We start from the raw sequence: 27,872 nt of genomic DNA, 5'->3' as shown, positions 1-27,872 counted from the left end.
CTCCCACCACTGGCTTCTAGTGGGCAGAGGTTGGGGTGCTGCTAAACATCTTCCAGTGCATAAGACAGCCCAAAGCAAAGAATTATTTGGTCAAGATGTCAATAGTAACAAGGAACTTCACAAACCACCTTTGACACTTTCGATCAGTCACAGCACCTTCTCCACACACTGCACAAATCTTTCTCTGCATTTCAGTTGTGTTTTTACCTTTCTTGAAATAATAAAGCATAATATGCCTAAAATGTTGCATGTTTTCTTCCATATTCAATATTAGAATGGCTACACAAAAATTCACCAGTTTTCATGTTTTTTTAAAAATGCACACGGATATGACAGGCGTCACAACACAATCTAACAAAACTGTTTCAAATGAAGTTAAAGGCAACTAAGCGCTACTAGAACCATCCTGCAGAAAAAACATAACAGACTTTTTGACCAACCCAATATAATTCTTCAAAAATAGAAAACCATTCTTAGTTTAAAACAGGCCAGACTTGGTTCGTAGACCATAGCTGGCGGGCCCCTAGAACACAGGAACAGAGTCAATTGTGTATGTTGACCGTGTATCCTGACTCTGTTGGACCGGGCCTCCTGGAGCAAACTTATGCAGTTATTTCCTCAGTCTTAACTCTTCCTTTGACCCCACTTTGCCACCAGCTAAGGCACATTTCTTTTCTCCATTGTGCAGCAAACCCCTTCGATGACAAATGTCTCCTCTCCCAGTGCACAGGGACTTTGAGTTCCCACTAAGGGTCTTGATGGTGGGTGAATGAAGGAGGAGGGGGCCTGAGGGGCCTTGGGACTCACTGCACCTGTGTGTGTGATCCTGAAGACACACCTGGGCCTAGGCCTGTCCCTTGTGGCTGTGGGGCCTTCCTCCTCTTCTGAGTGGCGTGTCTGAGGCTCTCACTGCTGGAAGGTTCAGAGACAACAGGCTGTCCGGGCCTGGCCTCCATTGGTGTAGTGTGTGTGAGTGAGTGACTGAGTGTAAGTATATGTGTAACTGTGTGTGCATGTGTGAGTTTCCATGTGTATTCATGTATTGTATGCACATGTGACTGTGTGTGTTTGTGTACACATTTGTGTGCATGTAAGCCTGTGTGTGACTGTGTACACACACACACACACATGAGTGTGGCTGTGTGTGTGAATATACGCAATTGTGGGGGGGGTGTGCATGTGTGTGCAAGGGTGTGAGTGTGTGTGTCTTGAAGTCACACTGTGGCTGTCTGCCCCAGGCTGTGCTCCTGCTCACCAAGGCAGCTGCTGTCAGAGGTCCCCATGCTGACCCCAGACCTCGGCCTTGCAGCAGGTAGGACATTCTGGAGAAATAATGTCCCTGCATGCAGCCTTGTCTAGTAAAGGTGGGTGACTGTTCTCTGCTCTTCCCCAGACGTCCCCAGAGGGACTGAGCCCCAGATGCCCACAGTGGGAACTTCCTTTCTAAAGCACATGTTTTCTGCTGTCTCCCCTGCCCACTACCCTACAGGCATCTCTTGGCACCACCTCCCAAAGAAGCCACTTGCAGCTGAATTTGTGTCTCAGGATCACCTCTAAGTAAGGTATTTGCACTCAAGCCTTTGCATTAGAGTTTGCTTCCTGGTAACCCAAATCGAAACCCACAGGCAGCCTTGCTCTTCCAGTCCCCACTGGCCTTTTATTATTTCTGTTTTCCCGGAAAGGAACGGGAGGCTTAGAAAGGGCAAGTCACTCACCCAAGGTGACATCACTGAAGAGTTACAAAGCTGGGCTTTGCCCCTGGCCCTCTGACCCGAGCCCATGGCTTGTTTCGCTCCTGGATCCCCCTCCTTGCTAAGGGGCAAGGGCACAGGAGAGACGTTCACAGACTGTTATAAATCTAACGAAATATGTATAGGATGTCTGTGATGAAAACTTCAAGACACACATGAGAAAAAAACAAAGACATCCAAATTAATGAAGGGAACTGAGACCCACTTCTGTCTTCCTCTCAGCTGCTGCAGACCCAGGAGACCTCCGTGTCCTGGAACATCTAGGGGCCAGGGGTGTCCAACCCATGGCCAGCAGCCTGCATGCAGACCAGGAGGCTATGAATGCGGCCCAACACAAAATCCTACATTTGCTGAAAACATGGAAATTTTGTTTTTGTTTTTGTTAGTGTCTGTGTGTTTAATGTGTGGCCCAAGACAACTCTTCTTCCAGTGTGGCCCAGAGACAACAAAAGGTTGCACACCCCTGATGGGTGAGAATGGAGTCCAGGCCATGTATGTCCTGGCGGGGAGAAGAAAAGTGTTTTTTCCCAGTTCCTAGCTTCGGGCCTGCTTTGCATCAAAGACCCTTATATCTTCTCAGATGTAACAATGGATATTTTAAATTACTGAATCTTCTACTGATAGCTTTCTTTTTTTAGCATTTGTTCTTTTTCTTAACATTTTGGGATTTTGTTTTATAGTTTCCTTTAACAGCAGGGTGCCACATTTCCCAAAATTTAAAATGTGGAGCGTGATGCAAGAAAGAAGGGAAAGGGAGGAAATGAATCCTCACTAAAGACTGAAGCCTACCAGATGATGGCTGGGTCACATGGTACGTGCTTGCTTATTCAGACCCCCAACAGGGCATGAAGTGGCCCCTATTGGTTAGTAAAGGAACTGAGGCTCAGAGAGGGACACTATGTTCCTGGAGCTAAACAGCCAACAAATAGCAGACTGGGGTTGTGATTTGGGGAGCACAAGTCCAGGCTGTGGTGGATCCAGGGTCATCTGACCCTGCCTGCTTCTAGGTACCCCCTCCACCTTCCTTAAACAGTCTTGTCCCCAGGATGCAAGGGGATCCTCATCTTTAAGGAGACATTGTAACAGTGACCATAGGGACACTGGGAAGGATTGAGAGGTGAGGAAGACTGGGTATATTAGGAGATCAGAACGGAGGTTAGGGTGGCCAGAGTGTAGTATTGCAATGGGTTCTCCTGTGTGACTCAGTCTCAAATGTACTCTCAAAGCCCATCCTTAAATCTGGTCCCTCTTCTGCTCAGACACCTGCCATGTTTCCCCATTACCCGCACTATAAAGTCCCTGCTTGGACCCTAGGAAAATCTGCAGTCAGCATGGGGCCCTGTGGTGGGCAGGAGAAGCAGACAGGGTCTCAGGCTCAGAGAAACCTTGGCCCCCTCCACCGGCCCCGCCCCCGCTCTGGGGGCGGGGGGCCTCAGGGAGGCTGGGACAGCAGTCACAGCACAGATTTTTCCCTTGGACTCTGCACAGGGAGGTGTGTGGGGTCAGGGTTGGGGGGCGGGTGTCACTGAGTGCTTGTGCCCAGCGGCTGCACCCGCAGCCAAAGTCCGCCCTCTGCCCGCAGAATCAGCTCGGGCTTCCTGCGCGGCTCCGTGTAGTCAGGCAGGACTCGGAAGCGCAGCAGCGTGAGCGCCAGCACCACCTTCATCTCGGCCATGGCGAACGTCTGCCCGATGCAGTTCCTGCGTGCGCGAGGGAGGGAGTGGGGGCTCCGATTTCTCCCGGGACCTGGCCCTGGACGCCGTCCCCCCCCGCCCCCCCCCCCCCACACACACCCGCCGGCAGGGGTAGCGAAGGGGGTTAACCGTGCCTGGGACCCCCGTGTGGACTGGCAGGTGTGCTGAGCCCAACCGTCCACACCCCATCCCCACTCAGACACCCGCGGACCTCACCTGGGCCCCACAGAGAAGGGAATATATGCCAGAGGTGACCTCTTCTGGGGTATTTCTGGGTCGAAGCGGAAGGGGTTGTATACCTGGGGTTGAAGAAAGGCGGGCCTGCTGGATGGGGTTTCGCAGAACATACAGCCACCCCCAGAAAAGACATGTAGATACAACGGAGGGGGAGTGTCTGGTTTCCCGGGTCTGGATCCCGCCCCATCACCGGGTCCCAGGATGCCAAGAAGGAAGGGGCAGCACCTCAGGGTCCGGCCAGACTGACGGGTTGTGATGAACTCCAAAGATGCTGATGACACAGATGTTTCCTGGGGCGGGGGGGGGGGGGGGGGGGGGGGAGGCCATCAGGACGAGGCCCAGGTTGGCAGGACTACCTCCCTCCTCCCCCTGTCATCTCCATTACCTTTGGGGATGACACGTCCATCAGGCAGCATAATGTCCTGGGTACAGCAGCGGGAGATGACCGTGACTGGGGGGTGCAAGCGCAGACTCTCCTTGATGCACATGGTCAGGAAGGGCAGCTGGGCCAGGTCCTCCCTAAGGAACAGCCCAGCAGTTACCCAGGGAGCAAACCCAAGACCCGCCCCCACCAGCTCCACGAGGTTCTCTCTCTGTAACAAAATAAATTCCAGATGGGTCAAATATCTCCAAATTCATACCTACCTTAAATAAATAGACATCCTCTCCCCACCAACCTACCCCATGTCCTCCTGCCCCAGAAGATCCTCTTCCCACCTCATTCTGACCCTCCCTCCTATAACAAAATAAATTCTAGATGAACCCAAAACTTAAGCATTAGAAAGTCAAAATCACAAAACTTGCTAGAAGAAAATGTAGGCTGGTGTTTTTAGAATTGTTTCTGAGCAAAACACAATAGTCACAGGGCAGTCTTAAAAGCATTTATACCATTGCATACAATTCTTTTAAATTATATAATTACCAAAATATAAACATCTTTATCATGGACTTAGAAGGGTATTTGAATAAATAAGATCCACTCTGTACTCTAAGTTTGGATGACCTAATGTAAAAGTGCCAATTCAGTCTAAATTAATCAATATTTAATGCACTCCAATAAAAATCTACTTTGTGTGTGTGTGTGTGTGTGTGTGTGTGCATGTGTTTGGAACTTGGTTATGTTATTCAATTTGAAAAAATTAAAGTCCATTAAGAGCTAGGTCAATTTAAAAAGAAAAGATCAGCCCTGGCTGGTGTGGCTCAGTGAATTGAGCACTGGCCCGTGAACTGAAGGGTCACTGGTTCAGTTCCCGGTTGGGATGCAGGCCTGGGTTGTAGGTGGGGTCCCAGGTTGGGGCCTGCAAAAGGCAGCCAACTGATGTTTCTCTCTCATATCAATGTTTCTCTCCTTATCTTTCTCCCTCCCTTCTCCTCTCTCAGAAAATAAATAAATAAATAAAATCTTTAAAAAAATAAAAATAAAAGATCAAAGAAAGGGAACTCAATCTACCAAATATTACAACCCATCACAAAAGAGCAGTAATTAAAAAGAAAAAAACAAACTGCTGTGTGGTATTGCACAAGAACAGGAAAACAGGTGTATGGAGCAGAGTAGAGAGCTTGGAGACCGCATGCAAACAGGTGAGATTTGAGCATCCGGTAAAGGAGGCCCCACAAACCCCTGGGAAATGGACAGACAGTTTGCTGGAAGGTACTCATACAACTGATGATGTGGAAATGAAAAGAACTAGATCCTCATCTACTCCCTGCACAAGGTGATGAGTGTGTCAGCTAACCTCACTGTACTCCTTGTGCACACGCATCATGTCACCTCATTGTGCACCTTAAACCTGCACAGTGTCATATGTCCATTACAGCTCAACAAAACTGGGAGGAAAAAAGATGAACCCTTATAGTCATTGTCAACCATTTCACATTATACTATTTGAGTTTTCACCAAGTATGAAATTTTCTGAAGATGGGAGAGAAACGTTTCTCCACATTAAAGGACAGTGGTGCTAAGGTAAGCCTAGAGGTGGAGGACACCACCTGCAAAGTGTTTGTCCAGCCTAACATCTCCTTTCCACCCTTCGGAACTCGGCCCAGAATCTGGCCCCCCGGGGCCCCAGGCCCCAGCTCATACACTCCAGTTTGTCCTTGTAGTCACAGGGAGATATTTCTAACACCCATATCTGACCTGTCTCTCCCCTTCTCAGACACCTCCCATGGCTCTTCATTGGCCGACGTTAGTCATGGCTTTCCCTTCGAGAAAGAGTTTGCTGTGCAGCCACAAGAACAGCTGTCTGACAGCCTCCCCTGTAGGGTCTGTGGGCACTGCTGCAGCATTCACACCAAGACCACACTCACCTGGGCAGCCCCCAGCCGATGACTGAGCACATGGTCACTGCTGCCTGATTATTTCTGCCCAATGTGGGACCCTAATGGCAGCATCCCTGCCCACTTTTATCTTTTATCCAACATCAACTTCCCAGAAGAACTGAAGTGACACTGTTGGAAACTCCTAACATGGTTTCCAAAGCACTCTCAGGGGGGCTTCCATGACCAGTTCAGCCTCACTGGGGGCCCCTCTGGTTCTTCACACTGCAGATGTCACAAGGATCCAGACGCCTTTACTCCCTCCCAAACATGCCAGGCTCACTCTTACATGCTTCTGTCCTGCCCTTTGCACAAGCATTCCCCCCTGGTCAGGAGCACTGTTCACTCCATGTGGTGAATCATATTTGCTGTTTCGCTACCCAGTCTCACCCTTTTCCTCTCAGTCCCAGGCCTGCCCAGGTAGGACCCAGTCGGGACTGGACGCTGAGCTGGGAAAGGGCAGGCAGTGCAGCCGTGTTTACTAAATGAATGATGGATAACTTTTTACCCCTGAAGACATCTTGGGAATCCCTGAAATAGACTATTAGGTGGTCATTAGAAAAAAAGCAACAATTAAGGGGAGTGGGGGTCTTTGGAGAAAGATTGCAACACCAGGCAGAAATGCAAGGGAGGGGAGAAGTTCATTTATTGAACATAGTCAGGGTGGCCTCTGTTTTATACACATTGTCACAATTCTTCAAGCAGCCTGTGGGTGTGAGATTCAGACACACACACATATACACACACACACAATTTGCAGAGGAGAAGAGTGGCATTCAGAAAGGAAAACTGACTTTATTAAAGTCACATAGCAAGTTAGTGAGGCAATAAATGAGGACACTCAGATCTTTCTGTCTCTAAAGCTGGCAAATTTCCCCTGCCATCCAAGCTGGATACCAGACCCTGCCTCTGCACTCTGCTTCCATTCCCACCAAATGGGATGACAGAGTGACAGAATCAACAGCAACAAAGAACTTCCCTCTTCCCCACTGCGGGAGCACAGCCAATGTGGGGATGGTGGGGGCTCAGGAAGAGCCATGAGAACCTGCACTCACCACTCAATCTCTTTAGGCTCCCGGTCCCCCAGGAGCTGTTGCACCTCCTGCCGGCAGCGCTCCTGGTATTCTGGGTGCCGTGCGAGGTTGTACAGGGCCCAGGACAGGCCGCTGGCTGTGGTGTCATGGCCTGAGAGGCAGGCAGACAGGCTTGGGAGTCTGGGCTGCTTCCACACCAGAGGTGGGCAGCACCCTTATGTTAAAGCCCTCAGGGAGGGTGGGGAGGATTGGGCTGGATGGGGTGGCCCAGGGTCCACCTGCCAAGTCCCTGGGATGGGGAGACCCATCCCCTCTGTGGTCCCACACTGGGACCCTTACCCTCGAACATGAAAGTGTCAGCCTCAGCTCTGATGTCCTCATCTGATAATTTCTTCCCATCTTCATCCTTAAGAAAGGGAAAGATGCCTTGGATCACAGTGGCCCTGAGGATGTCTGTGTCTAACCTCAAACAGTCCCTGAAGCTCTGTCATCCAAGCAGGATCCTTCCCTCATCAGCTCCAGAACTCACCCCACATGTGTCCTTCCTGGTCTCCTACCTCCTGTTTACTCCTTCCAGATAGCCTTCTACACAGTCATGGCCACAGCTTATCTCAGACCCATTCCTCCCTTCCTCAAGCACCCTGAATGGCTCCTGAAGCAGTAGTGCCCTCTGCTTCAAGTCCAGGTTCTTCGATCCGACATTTGAAATCAGGGTCCATTCTACCTCTTGAATTCAGATCCCAGAGAAGCCCACCTTGGCCAGTAGGAGCACATCAATGAAGTCCAAAGTCTTGCTCTTAGCCTTGGCTTTGAGGAAGTCATGAGAACCCTGACTGATGAGGGTGCGACGCCGCTCCTGGATGACGGCGTCTGTGAAGTTGTGCACCAGGTTGCAAACCCTGCGGAAGCGCCGCCCATCAGGGGTGAGTTGGTACAGGAAATCCATGTGCAAGAATATCTGCTGGCTCCGTTTTGTCACGAGAGCACTGAGCTCCAAGATGGCAGCAATATATTCACTGGGATTCCTGCAAGAAAGGCCAGAAAAAGCAGCTCCTTAACACACATGATATCTTGGGAGGTCCTCCCAGCTAGAGCTCAAGACCATATTCGATCCAGAAAAGGATGCTCTCCACACATGCTTCCATCTCTCTGAGCTTCCTCATGTCCTAGGCCCCAGGACAAAGCTTAGGCATCATTCTCATCCCTCTCTCCCCTTTGCACTATCTGGCCCTGCCCATTCTTCCTTGGCTTCTCTCAAATATGTCCCATTTTCTCCACCAAACTCAGTCCTCCTCTTTACTCTCTCCTTGCATCCTGTGTGTACACAACAGTCAGTCATCTCTAGACTCTAGAGCTCAGCTTAGAGCCAAAACCTTCTTCTGCTCAAACACCTGCCATGGCTCCCTGGAAACCTCAGGATAAAGTTCAAACCTCTTTGCCTGGCTTTTCAATGGCCCAAATATCTATCCCCTCCCAAGCCCTCCCACCTCATTTCCAAGATGTCTCCTCACTGGTACACACACTCTGCTCATTCCAGTCTCCTGGCTCTTAGCAAACATTTCTACCTACCTGAGGGGATCACTCTTTCTCTTTGCCTATCCTTGTCCTTCAGTGTCCAGCTCTGACCCACCTCCACCAAGAAAGCCCTTGTGATTACCCTGGTCAGTCCTCCCTCCATCTACTCCCTTGGGTCTAGGGCTCATGTTGCCAGGTTCTGGGCAGAGACTCACTCCTGACAATTGCTGTCAAAACCAAAGACACATTTCTGCAGACTGTCCAGCGTCATGAGGCTGATGTGTTCAAACATGTCCAGACGGGTGTTGCCCTCTGAGGCCAGGCGCTGCCACTTGTCCTGGACAGAGAAGGGGACAGAGCTAGGCCTTCCCTGAGCCCTTCCCCCAGCTCAGCCACCTGAATGGACTCCCCCAGACCCTTCCTCTTGGTCCTCTCCCCTAGGCACCCATCCCCAGGGAGGACTGGGCGTGAGTGGGAGTGGAATCTGTTGCTCTTAAGACATGAAGATTCATGGCTGGGAGTCAGAAGACCTGGGTTCAAGGTCATTGCCCTCCTCTGGGCTCCATCTGTCAAATTTTCAGTGAAGTTAAGAGGACCTGTTTTGGTGTCAGACAAGCCAGGTTAAAATTCCTGATCCACCACTCAAAACTCACTCCCTAGCTATGTGAACTCAGGCAAGCTCCCCAAACCCTCTGACCTTCTGTTCTATCACCTATAAGTGGCAATCATAATCATCTCATTATTTCCAGCCAAGATGGAGATGTAGGTAACTTTACCGCCTCCCACAACCAAAAGAAGGACAACAACAAATTTTAAAACAAAAAATAACCAGAACTGCCAGAAAGTCATACTATATGGAAGTCTGACAACCTAGGAGTTAAAGAAGAAACATTCATTCAAACTGGTAGTAGGGGTGGAGGTGAGCAGCCAGGGCAAAGGGGACACATGGCAAGGCAGCGGCTGGCAAACCAGGTGGTCCCACATTTACATGTGGAGAAACCAGGAAGAACAACTGGAGAGTGAGACACGCCATGCAATGCAGGATTCCAGTGCAGGGAAATAAAGCCTCAAAATGTCTGGCTGTAAAAATCTGTGGGGGATGTGGTGGTGGGAGAAACTCCCAGCCTCACAGGAGAGTTGTTGGAGAGAAACACAGACCCTAGAACATACACAAGCTCACCTATCTGGAATCGGCACCAGAAGGGACCAATTTGCTTGTGGGTAATGGGGAAAGTGACTGAAAGCTGGGCAAGAGATGAGCAAGTGGCATTGTTCCCTCTCTGATCCCTCCCCCGCATACAGTGCCACAACACATGGAGTGAGTTGTCCCACCCTAGGAAATACCTAAGGCTCTGTCCCTTACTATGTAACAGGCACACAGAGACAAAAAAAAAAAATATGGCCCAAGTGAAAGAATAGATTGATGCTCCAAAAATAGAACTAAGTGATGACGATATAGCCAACCTATCAGATGCAGCATTAAAAACACTGGTAATCAGGATGTTCACAGAAATGGTTGCATATGGTCACAAAATAGAAGGAAAAGTGAAGGCTATGCAGAGTAAAGTAAAGGAAAAAAAGAAACAGGGAACCAAGAGTGAAGGGAAGGAAACCAGGACTCAAATCAACAATTTAGAAGAAAAGAAATAAACATTCAACCAGAACAGAATGAAGAAATAAGAATACAAAAAAAAATGAAAAGGCTTAGAAACCTCTGGGACAACTTCAAATGTTCTAACATCCAAATCATAGGGATGCCAGAAGGAGAAGAGGAAGACCAAAAAATTGAAAACTTATTTGAAAAAGTAATAAAGGAGGGCTTCTCCAATCTGGCAAAGGAAATAGACTTCCAGGATGTCCAGGTAGCTTACAGTCCCAAAGAATTTTGACCCAAGGAAGCACACACCAAGCCACATCAAAATTACATTGCTCAAAATTAAAAAGAAGGGGCTTGGAAGATGGCAGTGTGGTAGGAGGGAGCAGATTCGACTTCCTCCTATACACAGGAGAAAAACTAACCGATCTACAGAGGGACAGAGCAAAAAGCCAACAACATCACAACATTTATGAAAATTGGAGATAAAAAATTATAGTGGACATTGAAAAACCAGACAGTAAGGAGACTGCTTCAGGAAAATAAGGGCCTAGGGATCAGCTCAGGGACCAGGGAGGTTGCAGCCCCCAGGCCCGGTGCTTCTGGGTCTGCCTCGGGGCACTCGGGAGAGAGCTGGATCAATGGCTCCCTCCCCATCCAAACAAGGATTGAGCAGCACAGAGGGACGGCTTCTTGCTTGAAGGCACAGAGAGGGGAGTGAGGACTGAGAGACAATCACACAGGGGCTGTGAGCACCCACGCATAGCCCTGGTGAGCCACAGCCTGTGCGACCAAGGGTGGCCTGGCCATGCGCCTGCGCCCCCAACCTGGAGATAGTATGGTTTTGTGGAAGACCCAGACCCCACAGCCCTGAACACAGAAAAGGCACGGGTGCTCCACGGGATCCCTGGTGCCCAGGCCATGAACTCCAAGGGAAGTACACGCCCCTCAGGATCCCCAGAGCTCACATTGTGAACCCGGAAAAGGCTTGGCTTGGCGGGATCCCTGAGCCCACAGCGGTGAGCTCCAAGAGCATGCTTAAGAGCGCCCAGACCCACACCCAGGGCCCTGAGGAGAGGCAACAGACTGGCTCTGGGGAGACTACATGGCTAGCCCTGGGGACAGTACTCGAGAGACTGACTGAGCTCCGACTGGGAAGGAAGAAAAGCAATTACAATCGTCCCTCAGCCTGCTGAAGCCAGTAAGACCAGAAAAGCTGGTTTGGCCAGTTAGAAACCAATGAGAGGATTTTTTGTTTGTTTGTTTGTTTGATTTTATCTTTTTTAAGTAACTTTTTATTTTTTAATTCTTATTATTTTTATATCTCTCAATGCCTTATGCTTCTCTTTCTTTCACTCTAGTGTTATTCCTTCCTTTCCTAATTTATCTCTTCTTCATTCCATCTTCTGCTTTTTTCCTTTTTTTTGAACCTGCAAGTTATTGCATATTTGTATTACCTTTTTTTCATTATTCTTAAATTTTTTATTTTAATAGTATTTTGGTATTCCTCTTCTTTCTGTATAGTCTTCTTTGCTTGGCTACTTATATTGTTATCATTTGATAGGTTTCCCCTGTTATCTCATTCATAGTGTATTGCTAATTTACTGTCCTTCATTTGTGTTCCATTAGTACACTACTCAAGGTTCTACTCCCTATTCTTGTTATCTAGATCTCATAGATTCTGTCATACGATTGTTGCTCTAATATTACTGTAAATAAGACCTATTCCATATAATTGTAAATACTACACAACACCCCTCCCAGATCTCAGCCCACTTTGCAGTTTCCCGAACTCTATTACTGTAGTGGTTAGCTCTATTCTCTCACACACTACATCTATCTACTATTCTTTACTCTCACCCTATCTCAGAATCTGACCTCCCACAGCCTCACTGCTTTCTAGATCCAACTCACAATCCTTCCCTCCCCAATAAGAGTCTTATCTTCTTTCCATCCTTTCTAAAAAGTGGCTAGTTGGGTGGAAGATCACGGTTAACACTATACATAACCAAAGGATCTCCTATCTCTTCTCTACTGGCTGCTACTGTAAGTATCATAGAATACTCTGTTGCTGTCCTAAACCATTTTGCCTTACCCCTCCAATTGATCAGAAAAAAGAATAGGAGGAGGCTGTGGACACCAGGATACCCGAAAGAAACTGCACCACTGAATCTCACAGGTATTCTACCACAGAACTTCACACCATAAACCCAGGGAACAAGAACAGATCAATTTAAGAGACAGAGGCTAACAAGAGGAGTCTCACAAACAATGAGAAGACAAAGAAACAATCCCCAAATTAAGGGAAAGAAGGAAGCCTCAGAAAGAATGCTAAATGAAATAGAGGCAACTCAACTATCAGATATTGAGTTCAAAGCAATGATTATCAGGAAGCTCAACGAGCTCACAATGAGCTACAAGAAATTACAGGGAAGTTACAATGAACTCACTGCAAACTGTATCAACATGAAAAAGGAAATATGCACTATCAACAAGAGCCAAGAGAAATTGAAGAATACAATTTCTGAACTGAAGAACACAGTAGAAGGAATGAAAAGCAGGATTGATGAAGCAGAAGATCGGATCAGTGAATTGGAGGACAAAGTAGAAAAAAACACCCAGAAAGAGCAAGAAAAAGAAAAGAGACTCAGAAAGAATAAAGAGGAACTAAGAGAAATGCAAGACAATACGAAACGTAATCCATATCCATATAATAGGGATATCAGAAGGAGAAGAAGAAGAGTAAGGGATAGAAAACCTATTTGAAAAAGTAATGATGGAAAATTTCCCTAATTTGATGAGAGGAAAGGTCACACAAACCCAGGAAACAGAGAGTCCCAATCAAGAGGAACCCAAAGAGGCCCACCTCAAGACACATCATAATTAAAATAGCAAAATTTCAAGACGAACAGAGAATCTTAAAGGCAGCAAGGGAGAAACAGGAAGTAACATACAAGGGAGCCCCAATAAGGCTAGCAGCTGACTTCTCAATGGAAATGCTTCAAGCCAGAAGAGAATGGCAAGAAATATTTCAAGTAATGAGAACCAGAGGTCTGCAACCAAGGCTACTTTACCCAGCAAGGCTCTCAATCAAGATAGAAGGCCAAATAAGAAGCTTCCAAGACAAAAGAAGTCTGAAAGAATACACCCCCACCAAACCAGCTCTGCAAGAGATACTAAAGGGGCTGCTTTAAGGAAAGGAATGAAGAGAGAGAGAGAGAGAGAGAGAGAGAGAGAAAGAGAGAGAGAGAGAGAAACACAGAGATGTAAATGGCAATGAATAAGTACCTATCAATAATAACCTTAAACATAAATGGATAAAACACTCCAATCAAAAGACATAGAATAGCTGAATGGATAAGAATGCATGACCCATACATATGCTGCCTACAAGAGACCCACCTCAGGATAAAAGACCTACACAGACTGAAAGTGAAGGGTTAGAAACAAGTTTTCCAAGCAAACAGACAGGAAAAAAAGCCAGGGTAGCAATACTCATATCAGACAAAATAGACTTCCAAAAAAAGGCCATAAGGAGAGACCCAGAAGGTCACTTCACAATACTCAAGAGAAGAATCCACCAAGAAGACATAAACATTGTAAACATATATGCACCCAACATAGGAGCACACAAATACATAAAGAAAATCTTAGAGGACTTCAAGAAAGATATTGACAGCAACACAATTATAGTGGGGGACTTTAACAACCCACTGTCAAAAATGGAATCATAGTCCCAGATCTTTCAAACAAAATATCAACAAAGATATGGCATTGAACAATGCCCTAGATGAAATGGACTTAACTGATATATATAGAGCCCTCCATCCCAAAGAAGCTAAATACACATTCTTTTCAAATGCACATGGAACATTTTCAAAGATAGACCACATGATAGGACACAAAACAAGCCTCAACAAATTCAAGAAAACTGAAATCATACCAAGCATTTTCTCAGATCACAAGGGACTGAAACTAGAAACCAAGCCCAAGGGAAGAAATCCAAAACACTCAAAATCATGGAGATTAAATAGCATGCTATTAAACGATGAATGGGTCAAGAATGAAATTAGGGAAGAAATCAAAAAGTTTCTGGAAACAAATGAAAATGAACTCACAACAATCTAAAACTTATGGGACCCAGCTAAGGCAATCCTGAGAGGGAAGTTGATAGCAATACAGGCCTACCTCCCACCCCCCCCCAAAATAGAAACATTTCAAACAAACAACCTAACACTATGTCTACAAGAACTCAAGGAACAACAACAAAGACTGCCCGGAGCAAGTAGAAGGAAGGAAATAACCAAGATCAGAGCAGAATTAAATGACCTAGAGACTAAAAGCACAATTCTAAGGATCAATGAATCCAAGAGCTGGTTCTTCAAAAAGATAAACAAATTCAACAAGCCTTTAAGCAGACTCATCAAGAAAAAAAGAAAGAAGACCCAAATAAACACAATCAGAAATGAAAGAGGAGAGATTACAACTGATACCACAGAAATGCAAAGTATTGTAAGAAATTACTATGAAGAACTGTATGCCAAGAAATTTGAAAACCTAGGTGAAATGGACAAATTTCTTAAAAAATGTAATCTTTTAAAACTCAATGAAAAAGAAGCAGAAAGCCTGAACAGACCAATAACAGCAAATGAAATTGAAGCAGTAATCAAAAAACTCCCAACACACAAAAGCCCTGGACCAGACGGTTTCACAGGAGAATTCTACAAAGCATTTGAGGAAGAGCTAACCCCTATCCTTCACAGACTATTCCAAAAAATCCAAAATGATGGAAGACTCCCAAACTCTTTTTATGAAACCAGCATCGCCCTAATCCTAAAACCAGATAAAGACACAACGAAGAAAGAAAACTTCAGGCCAATATCGCTGGTGAACATAGACACTAAAATCCTCAACAAAATATTGGCAAACCACATCCAACAATACATTAAAAATATCATACACCATGACCAAGGGGAATTCATCCCAGGGATGCAAGGATTGTACAATATCAGTAAATGTAATACATCACATAAACAAAAGCAAAGACAAAAATCATGTGATCATATCAATAAATGCAGAAAAAGCCATTTGATAAGGTAAAGCACCCATTATGATAAAAACACTCAGCAAAGTGGGAACAGAGGGAGCATTCCTCAACATAATAAAGGCCATATATGAGAGACCTACAGCCAACATCATACTCAATAGGCAAAAACTAAAATCTTTTCTGCTAAGATCAGGAACAAGACAAGGCTGTTCACTTTCACCACTTCTTTTCAATATAGTACTGGAAGTTTTAGCCACAGTGATCAGACAAGAAGAAGAAACAAAAGGCATCCAAATTGAAAAGGAGGAAACAAAACTGTCACTGTTTGTAGATGACATGATAGTACATAGAAAATCCTATAGACTCAACCAAAAAACTGCTTAACTTAATAAATGAATTTGGCAAAACAATGGGATACAAAGTCAATATCCAGAAATCAAAGGCATTTCTGTACATCAACAATGAAACAGCAGAAGCAGAGATCAAGGAAAAAATCCCATTTGATATAGCAAAAAGAAAAATAAAATACCTAGGAATAAACCTAACCAAAGAGGTAAAACCTGTATTCAGAAAACTACATAACACTGAAGAAAGAAATCAAGGAAGACACAAATAAATGGAAACATATACCATGCTCATGGGTTGGAAGAATTAACATCATCAAAATGTCCATACTACCCAAAACAATTTACACATTCAATGCAATACCTATTAAAGTACCAATGGCATACTTCATAGACATAGAACAAACACTTCAAAAATTTATATGGAACCATAAACGACTCCGAATAGCTGCTGCAATTTTGAGAAAGAAGAGTAAAGTAGGAGGGATCACAATACCTGATACTAAACTATATTACAAGGCCACTGTAATCAAAACAGCCTGGTACTGGCATAAAAACAGGCACACGGACCAATGGAACAGAACAGAGAGCCCAGAAATAAACCCAAGTCTCTATGGTCAATTAATATTTGACAAAGAGGGCAGCAACATAAAATGGAGTAAAAATAGCCTCTTCAACAAATGGTGTTGGGAGAACTGGACAGCTATGTACAAAAAAAAAAAAAAAATGAAACTCAAGCACCATCTTACACCTTACACAAAAATAAATTCAAGGTGGATAAAAGACTTAAATATAAACTGTGACACCACTAAAACCCTAGAGGAGAGCATAGGCAGGAAAATCTCATATATTTCATGCAGAAACATTTTTACTGACATGTCCCCTAGAATAAGGAACATAAAGGAAAGAATAAACAAATGGAACCTCATCAAAATAAAAAGCTTCTGCATGGCTAAAGAAAACAGTATTAAAATAAAAAGAGAATCAACTGTATGGGAAAACATATTTGCCAATGATACCTCAGACAAGGGTTTAATCTCCAAAATATATAAATAACTTATACGACTCCACTCTAAGAAGACAAGCAACCCAATTAAAAAATGGGCAAAGGACTTGAACAGACACTTCTCCAAGGAGGACTCGAACAGACACTTCTCCAAGGAGGATTTCTCAGAGGATTCAGACACATGAAAAGATGTTCAATGTTGTCAGCTATCAGAGAGATGCAAGTTAAAACCACAATGAGATACCACTTCACACCAGTTAGAATGGCCATGATAAACAAAGCAACAAACAACAAGTGTTGCAGAGGTTGTGGAGAAAAGGGGACCCTAGTGCACTGTTGGTGGGACTGCAGACTGGTACAACCACTATGGAAAACAGTATGGAACTTCCTCAGAAAACTAAAAATGGATCTTCCTTTTGACCCAGCAATTCCACTGCTGGGACTATATCCTAAGAACCCTGAAACACTAATCCAAAAGAACCTATGCACCCCAATGTTCATAGCAGCACAATTTACAATAGCCAAGTGCTGGAAGCAACCTAGGTGCCCATCAGTAAATGAATGGATCAAAAAGCTATGGTACATTTACACAATGGAATTCTATGTAGCAGAAAGAAAGAAGGAGCTCCTACCCTTTGCAACAGCATGGTTGGAGCTGGAAAGCATTATGCTAAGTGAAATAAGCCAGGAGGTGAGGGACAAATACCATGTGATCTCACCTTTAACAGGAACCTAAACAACAAAACAAAGAAACAAGCAAAATATAGTCAAAGACACTGAAATAGAGGACAGGTTGACAGTGACCAGAGGGGACAGGGGAGGGAGTTTCAGGGGAGAATGGGAAGGGTTTACAGGAACCCATTTGATTATAAAAGACACATGGACAAAAACTAGGGGGGTTGGAAATGGGAGAGAGATGGGAAGGGGTGGGTGGGTGGGCTGGAATGGGAATAAAGGGCAGAAAAATGTACTTGAACAATGATTAAAATAAAATTTTTAAAAAAGGCTAAAAAGAAGGAGAGAATCTTAAAAGCAGCAAGAGAAAAGGAGACAGTTACCTACAAAGGAGTTACCATAAAACTATCAGCTGACTACTCAAAAGAAACCTTGCAGGCAAGAAGTAGCTGGAAAGAAGTATTCAAAGTCATGAAAGGCAAGGAGCTACATCCAAGATTGCTCTATCCAGCAAAGCAATCATTTAGAATGGATCAGATAAAGGGGCAGATAAAGTCTTCCCAGACAAGGTAAAGTTAAAGGAGTTCATCGTTAGCAAGTTCTTATTATATGAAATGTTAAAGGGACTTATCTAAGAAAAAGAAGATGAGCAAAAATATGAACAGTAAAATGATGAGAACGTGACTATTAACAACTGAACTTAAAAAAAACTAAGCAAACAACTAGAACTGGAACAGAATAACAAAAATGGATATTATATGGAGGGTCATCAGCATGTAAGAGGAGAGGGGAGAATGGGGAGAAAGGTACAGGGAATAAGAAGCATAATTTATAGGCACAGAATAGACACAGGGAGGTTAAAAATAGTGTAGGAAATGGAAAAGCCAAAGAACTTATATGTACAACCCATAGACATGCTGGTGGGAGGTGGGGTGCTGGGCAGAGGTGAATAGTGGGGGGAAAATGAGACAACTATAATCATATGGGGGGAAAATGGGACAACTATTATTTTATTTTAAAATAAAATATATTTTAAAAAATAATAAACAATAATCATCTCTACAAATTATACAACATATGCCATAGAACAAGCACATCATTTTTTAATGTACAGTAAATGTTAAGTAAGTAATTGTTAGCTATCATCATCATCTTCATCATCATCATAGTGGTAGGTGACTGCAAAAATATTTCCCTTCTTGTTGTCCCTCCCTATATCCTCATCCTTTTCAATGAGACACTGCAGTTCTCATTGGAACATTAGGAGGTGGAACCTCTTTATCCACCTATTGAATTTGAGGTGGATATCAACATGCTTCAGCCAATAGAAGATGGAAATGATGGTGTGCTAATTCTGAAACTGGGCTTCAAGAGGTACTACATGTTTCTACTTGTTCTCTTGGAATATAGTCTCCACTATGCAAAGAGTCCAGGCTAGCCTACTAGAAAATGAAAAGCAAATGCAGGAGTCCAGTTGTATGACAAAGGCCATCCTAGACCAGCCAACAGCTGGTCAAGCCTCAAACATGAGATGGATCTGAGCCTGAATCAGCATAGCTGTCTACCAAACCCCATCAAGACCCCAGACATTGTGTGATTCCAGCCAAGACAAGAACTACTCAACTGATCCATCATCTCATGAGCAATAACAAACACTAATTTTTTCAAGTCCATGAGTTTTAAGGTGATATGTTATGTGGAAAAGGCTACTATTCAATATTTATTATTATCACCTTGAATTTAGAGGGCTTCAGGGAGCAGACTAGAAACTAAAGCTTTCTGACCACTAGTGCCAGGAACAGGATTCATTACGTCATCTCGACCACCATTTAAAAGGGATTATTATTTCAGTTTTACAGAGGAGGCAGCCGAGGCTTAGAGGGGAAACTCATTGGCCCCAAAACCATCCAACAGAGCCGGGACTCCAGACGATGTGTCTGGGGCCAACCCCCAGCCACTTTTCCAAGGCTTCAACTGGGACCCTGAGTTGAAGAGACTCACGTGCATGATGTCTGCACTCTTGTTGAAAATCTTCATGTAGGGCTTCAAGATTTCAAAGTGGAAGGCGGGTGTCAGCAGACGACGGTGATGGCTCCACTTGTCACCAGCACTCAGCAGAAGCCCATCCCCTAGTAGAGGCAGCCACAGGGAGTGGGCAAGGGCAATGCCTTCCCCTGGTCCCCCAAGGATGTCCCAATCCCCTTCATCCCTAGTTACTCACCCAGCCAAGGCTTCATGAAGTTGTAGAAAAGTCTATCCTTAGGTGCGACAGTGGCTGACATGAATGAGGACCATCAGGGACCATGCAGAGGGGGAGGAGAGGGACTTTTGGAGAGGGGAGGAGGCACCTAGCCAGGAATAGCATTCCCTCTCTAAGTCCAGCATAGCAGAAATGGGACAAAGGCAGAGGAAATAATAAGGAAGGTGGAGGCAAGGGGAGACCAGATCCCAAAGGCACACCCCTACATGCTTAGATGTACCCCAACATGGCATGATATGCCCAGCACACCTTGACATGGTTCCTGCATGATTCAACATGTTCTACACACCAGAGCAGAGCCCAGTGCTCTACCAGATGCCTTTACAGGGACCTCAGACAGCAATCTGCCCAAGAACTCTCTGACATCTCTTGGGATATCCAACACAACACAACACAACATGTGTTAACATGCCCTGACATGCCCCCGACACGTGTGCCATGCCCTGACATAACATGACATGCTCTGACATGGACAAAAAAAACATCTTGCATGACCTCAGTGTGTCCCACAAACAGGACTTAAATACGGTTCATTACTGTCCCATCGTAGCCCAGGGGTGACCCAGGCTTTCTCATATTCTCCTCCATAGGGTTCTCACTCAGCAGTACGTGCTTAGCTCAGGGGCTCTTCTGTCCTTAAAGAGACCAGGGGATGCTGCCCTTCTCACCATGAAGAGCTGCCACTGTTCCTTCTAGAACACACCCCAAGGCCAACCAGACACAGTTAACCAACCTGGGGGTCTGGTGGATGTTCCCCCACAATAGGCTGGCTATCTGTCTTCCCATCCCAAATCACCTTCTAGCTTAGGGTCCCTCCCATCAAGGGCAGCTAGGGAGGGTAACTGAGAATAGACAGAACTAAGGAGAAGCTTCTGCATGCTCTGTGGCCTTGAGAAGTCACTATGCCTCTCTGAACCTCAGTTTTCTCACCCAGGAAGTGCCCATCTAGCAAGGACGCTGGTAGATGGACATCTGGGATTGGCCTGTCCAGAGTCCCTCCCCTTCTCTGCTCTCAATCCAAGTGGTCAGGAGGGTGGCCATGCCAATCCAGCCTTCACTCCAGAGCTAGGCATATGACCCCAAGCCTGGGCAATTAGGTCACAGTGATTAGATAAGGAACTGGTCCCTGTAACCCAAGCCAGGTCAATTTAAGGAATCCTTTCATTTTTCCTGGGTCTGTAAGAAATGAGCTCCCTTTTCCAGGGCAGGTGAGCTCTGGGATGCCTTTTCACCAGCATAAGAGTGAAGCTGGTGCAGAGGAACATAGAACTCTGAGATGAAGACCCATTTCCAATGGCATTCTTTAAGACCTGGATCCAGGCGTGCCTCAGGACAGTCCTCCCTGAGCTTTTCAGTCGAAAGATCTCCCTTCTTTATTTAGACCAACAATGATGAGACTCCATCACTCAAACTGAAAGACACTTTGGCAACTGGAGAGAGCCAGGGACCTTCCCAGAGTCACCCAGCAGGTGAGAGTCCCAGCTATGGTCTCTGTCAATGTTGCCCCATCCTCCTACTCAACCTGGTCTCTCTAGGGGTGGGAAGGGCTAGGAACAGAAGCAAGGGAAGGGGCTGGGGGCTCCTAAGAGAGATACCTGGGGCCTGGAGCAGAGGGGCAATGAACTTAGGGTGGATGAGCCGCAGGACAGGGTAGAAGGGTCCAAGCCACCAGAGGTGAATGTCACGGAAGTAGTGGCCCAGTTTCTCTATCAGCTGCAAGCCCTCTTCATTGGTCTTCACCTGTGAATTAATGGGGGTGAGGCAAGGCCTGGAAGAGGGCCACAGCTTCCCACTGTACTCCCTACCCACCACACCCCACTCACTCCTTTAACTGCTTCTGCCTGGATTATTGTTCTACACTTGTCTCCATCTCACTATGTCAGCTTCTGTCTGTTGGCCTCTGTCTTTTCTTGTGCCTATCTACCTATGTCTTTCCCTGTCCCCTCTCTCTTTTTATGTCTCTGTTTCTTTAGGTAGATGAAACAGAGAGAGATGATAGATAGAGATAGATAGATAGATAGATAGATAGATAGATAGATAGATAATGGATGGATGGAAAGAAGTAGATTTCTCAAGGTCTGGAGGTGAGAGAGCCAGCACCTGGCTGTGAGCAGCAGGAAGGAGTTCACTGCAGCTGGAGTGAAATGGGTAAATGGCAGAGAGAGGCAGAGAAGGGAGCAGATCAAGCAAGGAACAGTGAGTGGGCAGAGGCAGGAGACTGATTGTGAGGGTGATGGGGAGTCATGGAGGGTACGGAGATGAGGAGACACTGATGGAGAGTTGGAGAGATGGACAGAGAAATAAGGGCAAATAAAGAGAGAAACAGAGAGAGTGAGGGAAGGACAGAGAAGAACACAGAGAGACAGGTAAATAGTACATACACAGTGCACATGCATCTATCTCCTGCTTCTATGTATGTGTCTGCCTATCACCTATTCATCTATCATCTCTCTCTATCAATCTATCATTCATCTATATATATATAATCTATCTGTATCTATCAATCTATCAATCAGTCTATTCATCCATCATCTATCATCTATCCATTCACAATCTATCTATTCATCCATCTGTCATTTACCCATCCAATGTCTAGTCATCTGTATATATATCCATCCATCCATCACCTGTTTTTCTATTATCTGTCTATGCATCACCTATCTATCCATCATCTCTCACAGTATATCCTATCCATCTATCTCTCCTGAAGCTATGGACGTACCCATTAATTGTACCATTTACAAATGAGAAACTGAAGCCATGTCACCTAAAAAGGGAAGGAGGATGGATCCTCTCCTCATGAGGCATCCTCTCCAGTCCCCCAGGATGCCCCATCAGAGCCTGACAAATACCCCAGGTGCTCTAGGCAGGTGAACATAAGTTGTTTTCACTTTGTGACCAGCTCTCCAAGGACCCTGAAGCACTTGATGGGATTGTTCCAGAGAGGAAGAGTAACTTAGCTGAGGTCACACAGCAAGCAGGACTGGAGAAGGGAAGAGCACCTAAGGCCATGTTCCACGCCCAAGCCCTTGGAGGGGGAGTCAGAGCTGCAGTAACTTTCTAACACTCCCTCTGACTCCAGGGCTCGCTGAAATCATTCTAAGAGCCAGAATCTCAGGCAGCCTTCAGGATGAGCCTGGAACCTCCAGTTCTGTGATGAGTTGGCAGGAGTAGTGGGGAAGAGAGGAGAGGAGCTAGTTGCTCATCAGCTTTGGCCTTGGAAGACCAAAGGAGGTGATTGCAAGTTCACCCAGGCCCAGAACATGGCCTCCACCATGACGTCATCAAACATTCGTTAAGTGTATGGACACTGTAGATATTGTGTCTACCCCCCAGGGCCATTACCTAATAGGTGAGATGGATAATAAATAATTGGTCAATTAACTGTTTAAGTGTGAGCAGAACCAAGTCAGAGGTAAAGGTCTGGGAGTTAAAAACAACTTCCATAAAGAAGTTACATTTCAGCTGCAAGTGGGAGAATGAGGAGGAATCAACCAGGAACTGACAGAAAGGGAAGTGCTTCCAGTCAAAAGAGCAGTATGAGCCAGGCCCTGGGGTAGGAGGGGCTTGGCTCACTGGAGCAATAGAGCAGGAGCTGCGGGGGAGGGGGCGCGTGTAGGTGGGACCAGCAAGGGCAGGCAAAATTTAGTCTTTATCTCCAGAGTGATGGGCAGTCATCAAACAGTTTTTAACCAAGAAGAGGCATGATCTCAACCAAATTTCAGAAAAATCTCTCCAACTCTAAAGACGGAGAGGATAATAGGAAACAAGACCCAAAATGAGGAGACTGGAGAGTGAGCTGGGAGAGGCTTCCGGAGAAAGATCGTGGTGGATGGGACCGGGGGTGGCAGGAGGATGCGGAGAGGGGACAGGCTGAGGAGAGATTGTGGAGGTGACACAGCCAGGTGTGACAAAAGACCAGATGTACAGGTGAGAGAAGAGAGGAGCCAGGAGACCCTAAAGGGTGGGAAGTGGGCAACTGGAAGGATGAACTAGACTAAGGGCAGAGGCAGAGTTGGGAATGGAGCCATAATTCAGATTCCGTCTTGGGGGAATGAGGTATTTATGAGATCCCCATGTGAGGAGGGGAGGAAGGGGCTGAACACACAGCCTCAGGGGAAACATGACCCTGGAATTCACTTATGCAGCAGGGACTGATGGTCTGTCTACTCAGGAGCTGGAGCCCTGGATAAGGAGGTGGCCTTGGAAGAAAAAGGAGGGATTAGGACTCTGGGGAATTCCCACATGGAAAGGTGCCGTGAAGGAGGAGCCACGACTGCAGACAGAGTCACAGAGCAGTCAAGAAAGACTAGGGCAGGGACTCGAACTGGAACCAAGAAAACAAAGAGGTTCTAAGGTGGCAGAGTGGTCAGTAAGGTCAGAGTCGCTTGGAGGTGGACGAGATGGGACTGAGGGACCTGGAGTTCACATGCCCCTCACAGGAGCATGATGGGGGTGGGCCAGACGGGATCGGGTGGGGAAACGGAGGCAACAAAGGAAGACAAGCCTGTCCATGAGGAGAGAGCCAAGCAAGCAGACAGGAGGTTTTGTGCAGATTGCGGTGCACTGGAGATGGGCAGGTGGGAGGTTAGCTGTCACCCTTCTGTCCCATTTCACGACCTTCTCTAGCATCATCATGGAGCACCAATCAGACAACGTGGTGATTGAGCTCAAACAGGCAAAGCTTTTCCAAAGGGCCGTGAAGGAAAGCTCGAGTGGCAAGAGATTTCAGCCCATGTGCAACGGGTGGAATCCAAGCCAAATGCATCCAAGGAAGTGGAGCCAGAAGGAAGCAGTTGGTCTGGGATGGAGAAGGGACTGGGAACCCTGGCAGGGACTTAGATGGGAGAGGAAGAAGAAGAAAGAAGCTAGGAGGAAGAGGGGCTTCTGCTCAGAGGATGCAACACTCAGATTAGTGGCTTTGGAGGTAGAGCCTTCACAGGTGATGACAAACTCCAAAGTGTGATTGTGGCAATAGGGGGAGGGTGCAGCATGGACAACACATCTCTGGGGAGAAGGCCAGGAATTGGGGGTGGGCAAGAGCCCCCTCCTGAGCTTGGTCTTGAGGGCAGAGGCCAGAGTGATTCCCTCTGAAAGGTGGAGTGGTCGACTTTGATCCCAGTTAGGCAATGGGGCCCACAGATAAACAGGGGGGAGGGGGGACGGTGGGCAGGGTTGGAAGGCCAGAAAAGAGAAGTGCCTGAGGAAGAGGAGGAGGAGAGACTGTGGCCCAGCTCTGTCCCCATGGAGGAAGGGATGGCAGAGGTCACAGTTAATTCCTCTGGGGAAGCAGAGGCCCAGAGAGGAGCAGACACCAGCCTGAGGCCAACAGAGATGGACCAGGTAGGGAGAGGACACAGGGAAGCCTCTGGTCCGGCGGTGGGGACTACAGGGACACCAGTAGACCTGACTCTCTGCAGCCTGCTGTGGGAAACCCTCAGAGGTGCACTGGTGGGGAAAGACAGGCAGGAAAAGGAGTTGGAGCAGTCTCAGGGTGAGGAAGGGTAAAAGCAAGAAAGGTTTTGGGGCATGGGGTGCAGAGGACAGGAATGGACCTGGTGGGGAGTGAGGAAAGAGAGCCCCCTCGATTCTCTGCTGCCCTAGACCTCAGGCCAGCACCTGAGCCCCATTCCCAGCCCCCCAGGGAGCCCACCCACCCTGATGACTAGAACTTGTTTCACTGCCCACACTCACCAAGCCCAGGTGACCCAACAACCAGTTCCGCTTTGGGGGCTCTGGGAAACATCGGAGGCGGCGGCAGTTGTCATAGAAGGCGTAGGCCCAGGCCAGGACTCGGGCCAGGAGCCAGGAGGCTCCCAGCAGCAGCAGGAGGAGCCACGGGGAGGCTGCCAGTGGCCCCAGTCCTAGCCAGGACAGGCTCAGCTGTGACATTCTGCAGGGAAGACAGAGGGGGGCCCCCCTGAGGCCAAGGAGGGGGCCAGGTAGGGGGCAGTAATAGGTGAGCTCAGAGGCAGAGACCAGCTCACACACAGGGAGGGGGCAGAGGGTGTGAGGGACAGGGACACAGAGGGGCAGATGAGTGCTGGGGACAGGGAAGGGAGGGCTCGGAGGTAAGTGAACCCGGGGGATCAGGAGAGAGAGGGGAGACCCAGGGAAATGCAGAGGAAGAGGGAGAAGAGACAGAGACAGAGAAAGACAGAGGGGGAGAAGGAGAGAGGGGGAAGGAAAAAGGAGAAAGAAAGACGACTGAAGAACTGCCAAAAGGAATCAACCAGTGGAAGGTTGCCAGGGGCTCCTGTTACAAGGAAACCACGCTCCCCCGGGGCCAGCTTGCTCCCTGGAGCCACCACAGCCTTGGCCAGCACCCTTCCCCACCCAGTTGGCCCGGCAGCCTCAGCCTGGTACCTTCAGCCTGGAGCACCTAATCCCACGAAACCTCTCGCTCCCCCGACCCTCCCCCTGGGATCTTGGTCCCTGCCTGATCTTTAACTAGGGAGGGCTGGGCTTAAGTCAGCCAATCCGTGCATACCAGGCTGCTTCCTCCCAGATGGCAGTCACCCAAAACTTGGAGCCAGAGCCTGCTGGGTCCCAAGAGGAACCGGCTCAGTGTCACAAGGTGTGGGTGCTGGGTCCTCAGGACTCAGCACCTCCCTTGTGGGGTAGAGGAGCAGGTTGGAGGTGGGCAAAAGTAACTCCAGGCCCTCAAATTCACTTCCTCCCCTACCTTGCCAAGGCTAGGGTTTGGCAGTTAAAAGATTGAACTTGATCATGGAGTCCTGTCCCAAGCACCTCCCTGGGGCCTCCAGGGCACACAGCCCTGCCTCCAGGCAGCCCAAGGCCTGCGCTGAGACCTGCATGCTGTGAATGGGAGAAAAGAAACCAGTCTGGCTGGGGCCTTTCCCATCAGATACAGGGGTGGAAGGGCCCTTCGGAAAGAGGGCACCTGGAGGCAGGTGGGGTGGGTCTGTGGGGCCATGAGAAGAGGGTGCAGGCCTCCAAGGGCAGAGGTGGGAGATCCTGAGGGAGGTCTGCCTTGCCCTCACCTGCCTGCTGGCTGTGCTGGCCCCTCCCGGGCTCAGTCTCCCCACCTGGGGTGAGAGCCCGAGAGGGGTCACATGTTGTCCAGCTCCTTCCCACATTTCCCTGTGAAGGCTTCTCAGCCCCTATGAGGTCTCCCCACAGTCAGGCTCCAAAATGCGTGCGAGTTTGAAGAATGGGGCTGAGTGGAAAGATTGAGGCAGACTTTCCTCTTACAACGGATAGAATGTTAGGGAAATGTCCAAACTTTCCCCCACCCCGCCACCTTACTCCTTCCAGTCCTACATGACCCAGCTGCAGGTGGCTGTTCCTGGAGCCCCCAGCAGGTTGGGGCACACTGTCCTAGACCCTCCTCCTCCTCCTCTGCTGGGCTAGGGCCACCTGCTGGCAGGTCCATCTGCAGAAGAGCCAGGGGCAGGGCTGGGGTGGATGAGAGGCAGCAGGGCTGGCCAGAGAGGCTTGGAAGCAGCAGGAGGAAAGAAGAAGAAACAGGTGTCCAAAAAGGTGCGAGACCTTGTACCCACCACACGGCAAAGTCATTCAACATGACAGCACAGGAGAAAGTGAATCCTGGCACAGTGTAGGTGCTCATTAACTATTTAGGGAAGGAAGGGACTTAGGAGCCATGAGCTGAAGAACTGTCTGCTCCAAGTGTGGTCCTCAGACCCACAGCCTGGCTGTCACATGCAGCATCTTGGAAATGCAGGACCTCAGGCTCTAACCCAGACCCACCGAGAAGATGACTGCAGGATTTTTGCCATTTTCCCCAGTAAGAGGACCTTGTTTTCCTTCTCCTTGAATCTGGACTGGCCTGGGATGCTCTGTCAATAGGCTGTGTACAGGTCGTGCCATGCCAATGATGGCCATGAGGATGGGGGCAGTGTACACTTCTATTTGCTCACAGGACACGTTGAATGCTGTAAGGAAGCTGAGGCCACATGGAAAGTCCTCACATGTGTAAAACTGATCAACAGCCCCCACTGACCTCCCTGCCGTGACAGCCAGTTATCAACTGCCAGCCATGTGAGAGAGCCATTTGGACCGTCCAGCCCAGTGGAGCCTCCAAATGACCACTTGATGTGCAAAATCATAAGAGAAAATAAAATGGTCATTGTTTTAAGCCACTAAGTTTGGGGTGGGGGGCTCTTCGTTATGTGGTGATAGCTCACTGAAACACTGACTGCATCTCTCTCTCAATCTCTCTCTCTGTTTACTGCGTGAGGGCTGTCCACAAAAATTAGCCTGACTACCACCACACCCACAGAGGGAGACTTGGGAAGTGTGGCATGTCATAAAAAGAAGTTATTTGTCCCCTCTCCTTCCCAAGTAGTAGAATGAATACACACACCCACACACACACACACACACACACACACACATAATCTTGAGAAAAATATATA

General features: G+C 47.4%; 2 protein-coding genes across 4 annotated transcripts in view; both read right to left on the bottom strand.

Annotated features, from left to right (window-relative positions):
- LOC114503445 (cytochrome P450 4F3) overlaps positions 1–25,827 on the bottom strand; it is a 45,905-nt gene extending 20,078 nt beyond the window's left edge. The window contains exon 1 of the mRNA XM_036032483.1: positions 25,810–25,827. The gene's annotated coding sequence lies outside the window, so the exon portion shown is untranslated. The remainder of the gene's footprint in view (positions 1–25,809) is intronic.
- On the bottom strand, positions 1,632–25,923 carry LOC114503444 (cytochrome P450 4F3-like). Of its 3 annotated transcripts, none has more exons than XM_036032482.1 (13): positions 25,840–25,923; positions 25,168–25,366; positions 21,069–21,213; positions 19,435–19,488; positions 19,215–19,342; positions 8,763–8,884; positions 7,787–8,057; positions 7,372–7,438; positions 7,054–7,183; positions 4,068–4,201; positions 3,908–3,972; positions 3,662–3,744; positions 2,471–3,451 (listed from the first exon to the last, which is right to left on the bottom strand). In XM_036032482.1, the coding sequence occupies exons 2-13, from the start codon at positions 25,363–25,365 to the stop codon at positions 3,274–3,276; spliced, it is 1,575 nt and encodes a 524-aa protein (XP_035888375.1). In that variant the 5' UTR covers position 25,366; positions 25,840–25,923; the 3' UTR covers positions 2,471–3,273. The 3 variants fall into 3 exon arrangements, with proteins under 3 accessions (XP_028376829.1, XP_035888375.1, XP_035888374.1); XM_036032481.1 differs by having other exon boundaries at positions 25,810–25,872; XM_028521028.2 differs by lacking the exon at positions 25,840–25,923 and having other exon boundaries at positions 1,632–3,451; positions 25,168–25,639.
- Between the last annotated feature and the right edge of the window lie 1,949 nt (positions 25,924–27,872).

This window comes from Phyllostomus discolor, chromosome 8 (genome assembly GCF_004126475.2).
Source record: "Phyllostomus discolor isolate MPI-MPIP mPhyDis1 chromosome 8, mPhyDis1.pri.v3, whole genome shotgun sequence".
Taxonomy (NCBI): domain Eukaryota; kingdom Metazoa; phylum Chordata; class Mammalia; order Chiroptera; family Phyllostomidae; genus Phyllostomus; species Phyllostomus discolor.
This window is presented reverse-complemented; position numbering and strand designations above follow the sequence as displayed.